The following is a 15,093-nucleotide window of genomic DNA, read 5'->3' as shown; positions in this document are numbered from 1 at the left end:
CACCATCAAACCTAGCACCTTCACTACCTCTGCTGCTGTAGCTTTGTTCTTTGACACCAGTGAGCTGACGTTTTGGTGGAGAAGAGAGACTCTTTCAACAGGGAGACGTAGAGTGGTAGTTGAGGTATCTAACTCTGCTCCTATAAAAACGGTATGCTGCAGTGGCGATAAGGCAGACTTTTTGAAGTTGATTGTAATGCCTAATTGATGACAGCATGTCAGAGTGTATTGAGTTTCCTGAGTCAATTGATGCCTGGTGGCAGCGGTGAGGAGCCAATCGTCTAGGTATGGAAACACCTGGAATCCTAGACGTCTCAGGTGAGCCGTGACCACTGCCATGCATTTGGTGAACACTCTGGGGGCTGTAGTGAGACCAAAGGGCAGGGCTTGAAACTGGTAATGATAGGCTTCCAGCCAGAAGTGCAGATGATCTCTGGAGCATCTGTTCATCTTTATGTGATAGTATGCATCCTTGAGATCTATGGAGCACATCAAATCACCTTTACCTAGAAAGGGAAGAATGGACTGAAGCGTGACCATTCGGAACTTCTCTTTCTTTACGAACTGGTTGAGTCTGCTGAGGTCCAAGATAGGTCTCCAGTCCCCTGTTTTCTTTGGTACCAAAAAGAATCCTGACTAAGTTCTGAATCCAACTTGGTCTGCTGGGACTGGTTGGATGACTCTTTTTTTCTAGCAATCTGTGGACCTCTACGATTGCTTGTTCCCCGAGATTGGGTGGAACATCTGGGATTCTCTTCACAGGAATGGGAGGGGAAGAGAACAGTATGAAATATCCTCTGGAAATTATGCTTTGTACAAAAGTATCTGATGTTATGTTTAGCCAGGCTTCTGGGTACAAAGACAAGTGACCCTCCACTGCCACCAGAGCCGAACAGTCGGGCCCTCTTTCAGGGGGCGCTGGTAGGGTTGACCGGAGAACTGACCTCTGTCACCCTGTTGCTGCGGACCCTCTCTGCCGTGGGGGCAGCGTCTTCTGTTATAACGCCCTCCTCTGCCTCTAGAGGGGGTTACTCCACGTGTGTCCTGTGCTTTTTGGAACCACATTTTCCCTCCCCTAGGGCCCTTGGGGTAGGGCAGAGTAGAAGTCGAAAAACGGACTCCAACAGCAGATAAGGTTTTGCCCTCCTGCTCACATCTGGTTAAAGTTTCCTTTACTTTGGGCCCAAACAGTGATGAGCCATCGAATGGGGTATTAATAAAGGAAGACTTAAAGGGTTCCACAAAGGAACAGAGACGCATTCAGGCTTGTCTTCGAAGGGCAATGCCCAAACTAGTGGCTCTACTCGACCCATCAGCTGCATAGGATATGAGATGCATAGACGAGTTTACCACTGAGTTTAGGGTAGTGAGCTGGGCATTGACTTTGTCGGCCACCCCTGCAGTTACCGTACCCTGGAAAGTATCTCCTAGCTCTTTCAGGAGATCTCTCTGTAGTCTCGTAAAGTGGGTTAAGTAGTTCAGTGATCGCAGAGAAAAAGTTGCTGAACTAAACATGCGCTTCCCATATCTATCCATGACCCTAGCATCTCTCTTAGGGGGATGGATAGAGGTAGATGTCTCAGATACTTCCTTTTTGGTGGCTGCAGCTACCGCCATGGCATCAACAGGCACTCCCTTTTTCAAAAATGGCTTGTCCACTGGGGCAGACATGAATTTATTGGGCTTACGAGGAACAGGTTCCATGGCCTCCGGTGACTACCACGCCTTACGAGAAATCAACAAAACAACGACAGTAGGTTCACCAAGGCTAACTTCCTGAAAAGATGTGAATGTAGCTCAAAGAAAGTCCAAAGACGTGTAAATGTTATAAAAACAATTTAATTAGAAAAATAGAAAAACAAAAAAATGAAATAAAAGTCCCTTGGTTGACACACGATAAGCGCATTCGATAAAATCTTCCTCAGATCATCGAGAAATCAGTTCATGAGCTCATCATAAGGTGGAGACACCCAACACCCAAGAAGTAGAAGGTTGAGACCCAAATGCCTTCAAGAGCATGGACTCATCCTGAGTAGGGGTCTTGGACTGCCAATCGCCCCTCTGACTAAGGATCTCTAGTATCTCTGCAAAGGAGATATCCTCAGAGGGGGATCGAGGGGACTCTTCTGACTCATCTAAGTCCGTGTCAGATGTCAAAGTCTCCTGTGTGGGGTCTAAGTGCCTCCTCTTGCACAGTCTCTTCCTGGGCACCTTCTCAGTGGGGGCATCTGGGGAGGTCTCAGAAGAGAAGGGGATGCCCTGTGGGGGTACTCAAGTCTCGGGGTCTCTACACTTAGAAGGACTGGTAGATGAAGAAGCAGACACAGGAGCTTGAGGGGAGAGGGAAGGCTGAACCGATGCTGACATTGTCTTTGGAGACAAAACTCTCCTCATAGCATCAAAGGCACCATGGCTCCGACGAGAAGGAGTGGATGGACCCGAGAGTACCGTCCGATCCTCTTGCACTGAAACTCTGGGCTCCGAGCCCGAGGTAGGAGCCGAGCTCATCTGAGCCGAAGCCCCGAGTGGAGGAGTCAGCACCGACAAATCGGTTCGACTATCCTCCCTGGACCCGACGGGAGAGCGTCAGCTCCTAGAGTCCTCGGTCGGTGCCAAGGATATCAGAGTAGATGGAGCCGATAACACCAGTGCAGGTATCGGCTCCAAGGGTTCAACAACCATCGGTTCAGTTTCCTTTGGCTCCGAGAGTCCAGTACAGCTCGGAGGAGTAGACAAATCCGGTTCCATAGTCTTCGGCACCGACGAGCTGGTCAGGGCCAACAACAATTTGGCAAGTCCTGATGCCTGTAAAAGCTTCTGCACTAGCCAATCCATGTCCAAATCTGAAAGGATGACTGAGGACTTAGCTGAATGCACCGAAGGTGCTGACTGGAGCAGAGGAGAAGAAGGAACTTCAGAGACGGGCTCCAACACCGAGAGCTGGCTCCGACTCAAAAGTACACTCGGTTCCAAGATCTGTGGAACCGATGACCCTCCTTCTGAAATTTTTGCCTTTTTTGTCACTTTGTCTGAAGATCTGGATTTTGAGGACAAGCTAGTACCCTCATGGCTACTCAAAACTTCCGAAAAAGATTGCTGTAGCAATCCCCTGTCTATTAGTTTCCTCCTTCTCTCCAAGAGGACTCTTGAAGAAAAAGAATGGCAAATGCTGCAAGTGTCTTGGAGGTGTTTAGCCCCCAGACAGTAGACACATTGAATGTGTCCGTCAGTGACGGACATTTTCTGTCCACAATCTGGGCATTTTTTTAATCCCGATTTAGGATGGGATTTCTCCTTCTCATCCGACATAGTTAGTAAGTAACAGTAAACTGAGAGTAAGACAGAAAAGTCCTTAATCACTTGTACAGATTCACAAAACTAATAAGCCCAAACCGGGCACTAAGTATAACAATGTAACTACAGATCACAAATATAGGGCTAAGAGGCCCACAGAGAAGAACCCTGACTATTAGAAATACTAATAAGTGTAAATAGGGCTAAAGGCCCACACAAACCAAGAAGCCAACAGGGCACTAACTATTTAAACTCTTTAAAACTACCTAAACTATAGATTATATTAATAAACAACCTGATATTAACACACAACTATTTTAGTAACAAAAAGTAAAAGTTTTTTATAAACTTGCTGTTATTTTTCCCACAAATGGTCCAAGCTAGCTGGATCACCAAGATCTCTCTTGCCGCGGCAAACTAGATCTTAGGTCATTCCAGCAGTCTTTGGGGGATAAGGGGCTTGGTCTCGAGCTACTGGCAAACCTTGAGCTTTGCTACTGGCCTTGTCGGAGCAGAGGATCAGCTCCAAACCCATCAGTGAGAATAAACTGTGAGATTTAACAACTTCACGTTAGTAGTTTTGACCTCAGAGAAGTACATGCCAAAGAGGAGTGTCCCAATGACCAAACCATGGGGTGCATTGCTACTGCCATCCATGCTAATTAGGGATTAATATTTAGCTGTGATAGTTTATGTATGATACCTGAGTATGTACTTATTTTACCTAATCCATTGCTTCGGTAACCTTCTCGAAGAAGTCAACAGGGTTACATAAGTAGTTTCTGCCCTAACAAATCCGAACTGGCTTGGGTTAATAATTTATAGGTTGCCTGTGTCCTTATTTATTAATTCCATAATGATCCTTTTCATAGCTTTACAGATAAAGCTGGTCAGACTTATGAGTCTATAATTTCCTGTGGCCATTATCACCATACCTTTTTGCAAGGGGATGACAGCAGCTGTCCTTGGATGCTGATAGTGAATAGTCTCTATAGATGGCCTGCCAGGTCCTGTTTCAGCCTGGCCAGTAAGCAGCTCATTATGTTATCCAGCCCCATACTGGACTTTGCATAATGCATTGAGGGCTTGTCCATGGGAGATTTAAGGGAGGTGTAGATGTGGGTATAAGATCTGGCGAAAAAGGAAGGAGAATGGGTGAAATAAGAACTAAATTTATCAGCTAGTATATTACCTCTGCCCTCTGGGTGTGAGTATCTGATATCATTTACTATTAGCTCTCTACAGTGCTGGACATTGTTTCTAAGGTTTCTAACAGAGTTAGACAAGGCTCCGTGATTGTCCTTTGCCTGGTTGGCAATCTTTACTTCGTATCTGGCTTTGGCTGATTAGATCAAGGTCCGGAGTTCTCTGTTAAGTTTAGCAAGAGCTTTTGCAACTTGAGAGGTAGTTATTTTTACATGCAATGATTTTTTTCTTTTATTACAGAGCCTGTTTATATTTTTGTTCCACCACAGGGGGGTTCTTTTGGAATTAGGCATCATATTTACTTCAGAGGGAGGCAGATGCATCTATTCAGTTATTCACATGTGAAAGGAATTTGGCAGCAAAGGATTATGCATAAGCAGTGGTGGTCATTAAGTTTGAATAGGATGTTGAATATAGGCATGGTATTACTCAGTTTCAGTAAATTAGCCTTGGCATAATCTCTGAATACTGAGGTACTAGGGATGCATTTGGCTTCAGTATTAAGGTGAATGTGTCTGATATGTGGTCCAGTTAGATTACAGAGGGAGTTACAATTGGTAGGGAGAAGAGTTGTCCATTACTGGTGATGACCAGGTCCAGGATTTTATTGCCTCCGTAAGGGAAGCAGACTAACTGATCCATAGAGTTTGTAATTATGAAGTTTGGAAATCTCTGGGCAAAGAGATTAGCAGATGTATACATTTTTCATTTGATGGAGGGGTAACTGAAATCACCTAAGGGAATGGTGTTTGACATAATGCATACAGACTTCACACTAGTTAGGTAGGAGTTATGGGATGAGGGGCACATATCCAGAGTGCTATAATCAGCTGTGACATGATAAGAGGTCTTGTTAATGGTAAGTTGGACATCAATGAGTTTCAGATTATTATCTTGTCTAACTAGTCTGGAGGTGAAGTGTTTTTTTTTTTTTTTACAAATATGGAAACACTGCTGTCTTTAGTGTCTTCATCTATTTCAGTGGGCCTGAACATGTGTTAGGCATTGAAACCTGCACTGATGAGGTGCTCTCAATTGTCTTGAACTAGATATTTGTAACAATGCATACATCAAATATTTCCAGGGTAAGGATTGCTTGTAGAAAGTGCATTTTTTTCCTAAGGTTCTTAGGATTGAGCAGAAATACCGTTATGTTACCTGGATTCTGTTTTGTTATGTTGGAAATGCTTGAGGACTTGCATTGCCTAAAAATGGCACTATGCAACAAACAAAGTTTTAGACAGTATATAAAAGCATTGGTGAGATAGGTGCAGTTCATCCCTGGAAATGCAGTTAGGTCTGCCTACTATATCCTTCTAGGCTGATATATATATATATATATATATATATATATATATATATATATATATATATATATATATATATATATATATATATATATATATATATATATATATATATATATATATATATATATATTGGACCCCCTTTGAATGACACCAGAAGCTAAGCCAATTGTTGAAGTCAATAATGTTTCATTCTTATTGTGGCATCATTCTTGGTGATGGTAAAAATGTCACAAGCTCATTTTAGGTCCTTAGCTCTAGTAGTCCTGATGCTATTAATTCTGTGGCTATACAAAAGGTCCATCAGAGTGGGATCCAAAGATGCCTTGTATGAAAGGAAGAGATCTCTTCTCAGAAAACTGTAGAAAACTGAGTCTAGAGATAGGGCTTTGTTGTGGTCCACACAGGACAATCGGTAGGGAGCAGAGTTGTCCATTATTATTGAGGACCAGGTCCATGATTTTATTGCTTTATATGGAGATGAAGACAAGAAGTAGTATTCTCTGTGATACATATCTATATCTCCAAAATGTTGATCTCTTGAGTGGGTGTTAATACCCTGAAGTCTTTTTATAAGGAACCTTTGCAGGCATTCCAGTTGCTGCATATGTCTGGTCAGGCACATACAGAAGGGAGCATTATACTCAATGATGGGGCTGAAGAGGGCTGAGTACAGTGGTACAATGACTTCCCTGGACTTAGATACCATGCTGTTACTTATAAGCTGAGCAACACAGAAAAATGTCCTTACTATCTTAGACATGTGCTGGTCCCAAATTCCTTACTAGCAGGTCAACTCTAAGTAGTATTTTATCAATGATGTGGTTTTCCCAGGTGGCCAGCTTCATAAACGGTACTATTATGCATTCATTGGCACTGCATTTTAAGCCATGGCTTTGGCACCAGTCATTTGTCTGTGTTAGACCCTCTTGTAAGATGTTTGCATCTTGGTGGGATTGCATGACTGCTCCCAGTTTGCAATCATCTGTGAACTTGGTCAGCTAGAGGCCTTCAGCATTAACGTCGACTTCCAAGAAGTACATTCCAAAGAGGAGTAGGCCTAGCAAGAAGCCCTGAAGGACTCTACTGGTGATTGGCCTCTTTATGGAGGTGGTATCATTAAGCCTAACTTCCTGGATCTTATCTGTAAGTCAGCTGGCTATCTAGAGCATTATATAGGGTTTATGCCTAATTCCATGTTTGTTAACAATGTCTACATGGGTTTTTGTATCAAATGCCTTAGCCAGGTCAAGGTAGGCAGTATGTACCATTTTACCCATATCCATTGCCTTGGTGAATTTCTGAAAGAAGTCCACCAGATTCAGTAGGCATGACCTTCCATTGTCAAAACCAAACTGGGTTGGATTAAGTGTCTGAAGGATTCCTATGTTATTGTTATCTATTTCCATTATAATTCATTCCAAGGCATGTAACACTAGTCAGACTAATAGGTCTGCAGTTTCTGGGATCTGTTAATGGTCCTCCATTATGAAGGGGTATGGCCATTGCAGTCCTCTTTTCTCATGGGACAAAGTCAGTTCTGAGATTATGGTTAAATAGTGACTCTAGTGGTCCTCATAGGTCATATTTAAGTCTATTCAGGAGGCATTTCAGGATGTTAACGGAGCCCATTGATGCTGTGTTATTGTCCTTAGTGAGCATAGCCAGGGAATGCTCTCTAGTTACAGTTGGAATGGTTATATTTGAAGGTATTTTCTGGAGTGGCTAAGAGTGAGTGGGAGGAAATGTTGGAGCTAAATTTGTCAGCCCACAAATATGCTAAAGACTGAGCTAAATCTGTCAGCCAGCAAATTTGTGGCTGTCTGTGAGTTTCTAACATAGCTGACGAAAGCCTTATGTCTTTTACCTGGGATATTATCTTGACCTCAAACTGGCTTTATTGGACTTATTTAACCCTCTTAATTGCCTGTTTAGTTTGATGAGAGAGTTCTTATCTTTAAGGGGAATTACACTTCCTGATTTTAGCCATTCCTTTTTTCCTTTTGTTGTATAACCTGTTTAATTTAATTTAAGATGCCACAGGGAGGTTTGTTTTTAGAGTTAGTTTGGGGCTTATTTCCAACAGGAACAGCACCCTCTATGCAGCCATTGACTTGGTTGTACAGTTTCTGTGAAAAATTCTGCACAGACTACTGTGTTTTCTGAGTTTGGATGGGCATTGAATGTTGTGAAACTATAGCCTAATAAAACATAGTTTGCCTTGGAATAGTTCTTAACTGTTACAGGGTTTACTGGGGTTTCCAAACCGACTTTGATTTTGAAGGAGATAACTTTATGTTTGCACCTTACCAGAGATGATATGGCATTGGGGGACAGCACTATCCTATATTTGTAAGTACGAGGTCCAGTATCTTGGAACCTCTAGTGGGCATATACTCTAAATGGTCAAGGGTGTTTATGTTAACAAAGTCCAGGAATCTCTGTCTGCAAATTGGAGGCCATATAGGATTCACAGTCTCTAGAGTGTAATTAAAGTCCCCAACTGAATAAGGTATTACTTCTGATTGTATCTCCAGTATGTCTAAGTATGAGCCATGAGTTTCATGGGTCAAGGAGGATGACCTATAGCTTGTTATGATATAGTATGGGATTTTGTCTATGGTGATCTGTACATGGAGAAACTTCATCACATCATCCTGTTTAACCAACCTAGAGGTATGATTGTTATTGCTGTAGATGAAGACACCGCCACCTTTAGTCCCTGGTTGTGGAGCTGCTGGTCTAAAAGTGTGGAAAGCACTGAAACCTTACAATGCCAGGGTAACCTCTGTGGCTTTAACCATACCTTGGTAACTGTAGAGATGTCTATATTCTCCACTGTGAGGAGGATCTGGAGGATGTGTAATATACGTATAAGCAGTTATAAACTGAATATAAATAAAATGACACACAGAACACAACTGCATTGGAATAAAAAGTAGAACTTTTATTGTGCTGTATAGCATCAGATCTGAATTGTAACTATAAATAATCCAAGGAAGTATAACATTTACTGAAATAAAATGGTGAGTTAAAGTCCAGAAAGGACACTGCACTAAATGACTGGTTGCAATGCAAGCAGATTTGTGGCACTGGTGTAATAGGACTACAAGAGGTGCCTGTGACGTGTGCTGTGCCACCACCGACAGCATTGGATTTAACTGCCTCCTGTCCTCTTTATGTCTTGTTATGAGGATATATTGTCACATCATTGATGGAAGCAGCCATTACAGCCCTCACACAGCACCATTTGCTTCGCTTGGTTGAGAACTTTTGAAACCTACAGAGGAAAAGAAAAGAAATTCAGCTCTATCCAGATGATAAGATATGTAAGCCACTTGTGTCCATAAACAATGATAGAGCGTGGGCTGGCAAAAGTGCAATAATGTCACTAAGTTACATAGGCAGACTCAAGGTGTTACACAATACTAAACCCCAACAGGCAGGATGTGCAGTATTACAGGCCACACTTAGTGCAAGAAGTGTAGCATGCATTAAAGCACAGTCTATAAATAAACTCAGCACTTAATCATATGCAGTGTTCATAATTTATATATACATATATATATATATATATATATATATATATATATATAGAGAGAGAGAGAGAGAGAGGAGAGTTACACTTATATTAGAAAGGTTCTGCTCAATACAAGGGTTGCCAGTACCACACCTACCTCCAGACAGTGGTCTTGCTACTCAAAAGTACAATGTTGTGCTTCTCTCAGGCTTATTAAAATAATATCAAGGAATCTAATTTTAATGTTCAATATTATAAAAAAAAAATCAAACATTAACTCCCAAACAATAATGCTCAACTTGTTACAAAAATAAATTTATCTTTACAGGGTGACCCTCCATTTGGGGGAATGCCTCACACAATGCTGATAATTATATATACTAACTCTGAGGTTCCTCAGAGTTTGAGAATACTCCAGGATACAGTAACCCTGGAATTACTAGTATATAATCACCCATATTAACGATTATTATTTCAGCATTCCACAGACTGCAGCTACTGTCCTCTGAAATGTAGCAGGCACCCATGTCATAGTTCTCTTACCCTTTTGTAAATAAGAACTAAAGTAAAGGCCTCTAAAATCACTATTGCACATATACTGACCCTTATCCACACACCATTATTTCACTGACTTTGAACACCTTTATTAAATTATCACGTAAGACATAGGCAAACATGCATTAATAGAAAAGAAACCACATTAACATTTTTTTACCATTTACATACATTGTACATCACATATGTTCTTATAAATATTATCAGTCCAACATTACATAAATTGCTCAACTCCTGCCTTCCTTCAAACCTCTTTCTTCTTACTCCAGATCATTATTCTGAGTGTATTGTTCTCACAATTTCCATTTATTTCTATGTAACTTCTTCCCTTTTCTAAGGATTCCTCTTCCAGTTACTTTATCTCTTTTACAATATTCAGCACTTCAAATACAGTTGGTTTACAATTTTGATTTCCATTTTCTAGTAATTGCTTTTTTGGCAGCTAATAGAATTAAGCTTAACAAGACCATACTATGTCTAGGCAATTCAGATCCTGTGTCTAAGCTCATAAGAATATTTTTTTTTTAGTTACAGCTATTTGCTCACCCAATATTTCTGACAAAGAACTCTATATGGAATTTTTAAACTCTGCCAACTCATTACACATCTAAAACATATGTCCCAATCTACTTCCTCCAAAATTTGCTATCTACCAGAGGAAAAATTATTTGATGTCTAGTTGGGGTATAAAAATATGTATACAAATACTTCTAAGCAAAAATCTTAAACCTTCTGGACTTTGTTGCATACTTGGGAGCCATAAGTATCTTGTAAAATATTCTCATTCTAAAACAGGGACATGGGCCCCATATCTATAACCTACCCACATTATTCTTTCAGTTGTTTTAGTTACATTCATTTGCCTTGATTACTGTAGGGAAGATTCCCTCAATAAATGTTTGATATAAATCTCTCATCACAATGATAGTGCTTCTCTCCATTGTTGGTGGGATTTATAACAATATAACTTATGGAGCAAGAGCTACCATGATGACAGTCTTCTTAAAACTTACATCCCACAGGTTGTGTTCAGTACATTTAAATGTACCAGATTTTGTCTTTATACTACATTACAAAAACAAAGCTGAATGTTCTACCACGCTATGCTTTCTATCAGGTGCTTAAAAGTAAAAGTGGAGTACCTCTTTGCCATAAAATCTTGGTTTACGATATTCTCTTGTGGTACCAACTGTCTCATTGCACCTCATCCTGCAACAGTTTAATGCACTCTTTGTTTTTCTGCATTATGCTATGGTGGTGGGATTTTGTACTTCTGGGTGTTTCTATTACCTATCCCCCACCGTAACACACTTAAGTCAGACTGTCCTGCCTTCCCAAGTCTGTGGTATCTTCTCAGCTTTTATGTCATTTTTGTTCTCCATGTTGACTCTCAACTATTTAAAAGATCTGCATGTACATCTTGTTCATGAATAATTTTGGTATGATATGCTTAAGGGAAGCATGTCTGAGCAAATCAGGGTAGCACTATAAGTACTTTTAAGCGCAGGTTGATGGACAATAGGAGGTGGAGGGGCTACCCTGGATAATGTGCACTGATATTTATTTTAAAATAACATATTTTGAAGGGAAGACTTACATGGGCAACAGCCATCTAACTATTATTACATATGCAGCTCTAGAGGGATGGAATGATGCGATATGTGTGTACCTTAATTATTAACCAACAGGTACTTACTAGGCATGTGATCTAGAAAATAACCAAACAGTCTAACCCAATTTTTACAACTGTGTCAAAGCTCTGTCTAGTTAAGAGATTTGCTCAAGATCACACAGTAGTCATTGGATGCTACGGAACTCAAGCCATGGACCACAGGAAGCAGTTCATTAACCGCTCATAGCCTTAACACTCTGTTCTAACTATCAGACCTCATGTGAAAGTATCAAGTCTACATTAAATGTATGTTTGCAGAGATGTATGCAGCACTGAGTACTAACTGCCTCATTACATATTCTGCTCACAAGTACCACTTTAAACATCTAGTAGGGTCCATCTCTTGTACTCCTCATGACATGTTTATCACACGAGTGGATTCAGGTATGAGCTCAAACAGCATAAGCTCTGTTGCATGAGATACTGCATATATACTTTGAATTTCCTTTACTGTCTTCATGCTCCTGAGATACTGTACTAGCTACAGTCACTTGAAAAAAGTGTTTAACCTCCTGATAAGTCAGTAAGGTGTGACATCATCTTCATTTACATTACACAGTTCTGAAATCATTTTATGCACTAAACTTTACATACCACCTAATCTAACTGTAATTTTTGTATGAAATCTTTCTTACCTAGTGTGGTTAGGAAAGCAGGAGAAATAAGTATGCTGATATTAATGAAATGGTGTGATTAGATACCTAAGTATAACCATACTGAAATCAACACAAAAGCAGATGCTGCAACATGGAAATAACATGGTCCAGCTATTATTGAGTTCAGTGATCGAACAGGTACTAAGCACAGCTTTACCAGTAAAAATGTTACCAAAATAATGCCATAACACATAGCTTTGTGACTACAATCACCCCAACAATGGATATCCAATAAAAGGATTACTGCTGCAGGATAAATATACACATTTACACAGGTATCAGTCCCTTAATCTGATCTTTTCATCAGTCCTCCACCCCTAGGAGAAGTGGATATAATCTTACACAGTGTCAATTACAGAATGCCTGGCTGTGAAGAAATAGTACACCTCAACCTTTGCTCTGTTGCTGCTTTGGAGCACAAGGATGAGGCAAAAAGTCAGTTTTTCATCAAAGGCTCTTAATGGCAGAATAAAGATTAAACAAAGCTATGAAAAATATAAACTGTAAAAATAACTGTTCTGAACCTACCAAATGACTACTGTGTACCTGAGCTACAAAACTAAAAAAGATAATAAATTGTGTCAGCAAAATGTGGGTTAACATTTGCAATATAATCAAGCAAACTAGTGACAGAAAAAGTAGTACATTGTACAGACCTAAATATCTAAATATTTGCAAGTCAGTTTCAAAATGTGCAGACCCACAGGGATGAAAACAGAGAACCTGTCCTATGGCAATGGTCCTAAGATTCAAACATTAACTCTTTTGTTGAGCACACCTAAGCAGCTCTACTACACCCATCACATGGGCCATAGCTGAAGGAATTATGCACATGCATATGGGAGATTAAACAGTGTAAACTAAGTAATCAGGAATAAATATGGCAATTAGTACAGAGGCCCAAGGCTATGAACTCTTGAGTCTGGCAGTAAGCACAGAGACATAAGACTGAACTGTTAATGTGCTGCTTCCTGTAGTCAAGGGTACATGGTTTGACTCCTTTCATGTACCATGTGACTATGAGTGAGTCATTTAACCAGACAGTGCTCCCTGAAAAGGAACAGTTCAGTCCAGTGGGTCTACCTTGTTAATAAATGTAAAAAAAAGTACATTTGCAGTATCAGGATGAATGATAACACAGAGACATTGAGGTTGTGTTCTAGCTTCAACAAAGTGCATTCATATGGAGATTACCAGAAGAACTATATACTACATGACAAGTAAATCAATATAGCCATCTCATTAGCATACTGCATATCTAAAATCCCCATTCCTCCCATTTAAATACAAGTAACATATATATGGTTAAAGGATATAACATTGAACTAGCATATGCTCAATGACATGAAAGTCAAATACTTATAGACAAACAAAAATTCAGCAGAAAGACACAGCAATCTATTGCAATTTGATTGAAACAAACAAGCCTTATTAATACAGAAATGATATGCAGAAACCACCAAAAGTAAGAAACATCAAGTAATAATTATACATGCACATTCAGACTAATTGCCAAGAAGAAGCTAGAAGTGAAGTAGGGATCTATGAGTTCATCGCTATGCTCTAGACTCTTCTTCATGTGAACAGGTACCTTGCCAAGGAGACATAGATAACCAGAGGCAACTTTCAATTCATCAGCCCTTTTTTTGTATAACTAATATAACACTAATGTGTCACTGCCACCTTAAACAAACAAACAAAAAACTTTGAACACGATGAAGCCCAGGGAACTACCACATTGTCAATATGTCCCAAAGAGTTGACTCAGTTCGGGATTTGGGAACTTATGTGGACAGTGGCATAACTTTTGACCAACATGTGCCCATTGTTAAAAGAAAGTCCTTCTACATAGCATATCTTATAAACAAAAGGATGTCTAAATCTATGGATGTCATTGCCCCCCTTTACTCAGCCATCATTAGGCCAATTATTGAATTTAATGCCCCCGTTGGCATGTATCTGACCAGAAACATGCAACAACTAGAATGCTCATAGTGATAACTTGCTAAAAGGATACATGGCCTAAACATGTCCTACATGGACTGACTCAAAGTCCTGTCACAAGACTCAGTATCCTGCAGACTGCTAAGAGGTGACCTGTGTCTGGCATACAAAGCATCCTCCAACCTGATACTGATGGATCAACAAGTTAAATGGCATCAGAAATAGTTGGTCTAAGGATCTAAACCTCTTCTGCAACATCAACAGAATGGCTTGCAGAGGATACTGCTGCTCTGGAACAGACTTCTCATCTACATAAAACAAAATTCAACCCAGTCCATAATCAAATGCAACTTGGATATTTTAGATGGGAAACAGAAAGTTTACCCAAGGACTGCCTCCTGTACTACTAATGGACAAAGGCAACTCCTAAATGTTTTATCTCATTCATGGGTCCCCTCAAATTATCTATGGTATGATCACAGTTATTCTCATTAGGGATACTTTATAATTATCGGCCATGGGATGAGTAAGGCCAGTCTCTAACCAAATATGATGTTAATTTGAGGACAAAAAGGGAAACTGGTTGGGCTTAAAATGGCCTGCAAGTGCAGCTAGCCTAGTACCTACCTCTATGCAAGCCCTCCACACAGATTTGAATCCTAAGTAGATTACACTGTACAAATTCATTAACAATCAAAAATGTGCAGGAAACAGTAGTGAAAAATGATAGTGCATAACAGTTCTGGCATAAACATCTAAACTAGCCCGTACATGTATGTCAAGTCAAAGTTACACTCCGATGGTAACTACTACTTCAAGTCCTGATGAGCGCAGGACATTTCATGGGGTGGCACATATGGAAGAGTCTTCAATTAATTGCTTTATGCACAAAATAAGTGGCAGTATTAGTACACACAAACCAGCAAAACCCAATGGCTG

At 40.2% G+C, this 15,093-nt stretch overlaps 1 protein-coding gene across 2 annotated transcripts in view; it reads right to left on the bottom strand.

Annotated features, from left to right (window-relative positions):
* Positions 1-8,733: 8,733 nt before the first annotated feature.
* Positions 8,734-15,093, bottom strand: part of LOC122795577 (metallophosphoesterase domain-containing protein 1-like) — a 629,119-nt gene continuing 622,759 nt past the window's right edge. For both annotated transcript variants that reach the window (XM_044063825.1, XM_044063826.1), the window contains exon 7: positions 8,734-9,087. In XM_044063825.1, the coding sequence (XP_043919760.1) occupies positions 9,016-9,087 (72 nt within the window). In that variant the 3' untranslated portion in view covers positions 8,734-9,015. The remainder of the gene's footprint in view (positions 9,088-15,093) is intronic.

This window comes from Protopterus annectens, chromosome 2.part2, assembly GCF_019279795.1.
Source record: "Protopterus annectens isolate FY-2018-M chromosome 2.part2, PAN1.0, whole genome shotgun sequence".
Lineage (NCBI taxonomy): Eukaryota > Metazoa > Chordata > Ceratodontiformes > Protopteridae > Protopterus > Protopterus annectens.
The sequence above is the reverse complement of the archived record's forward strand: the minus strand, read 5'-3'. Positions and strand labels throughout refer to the sequence as shown.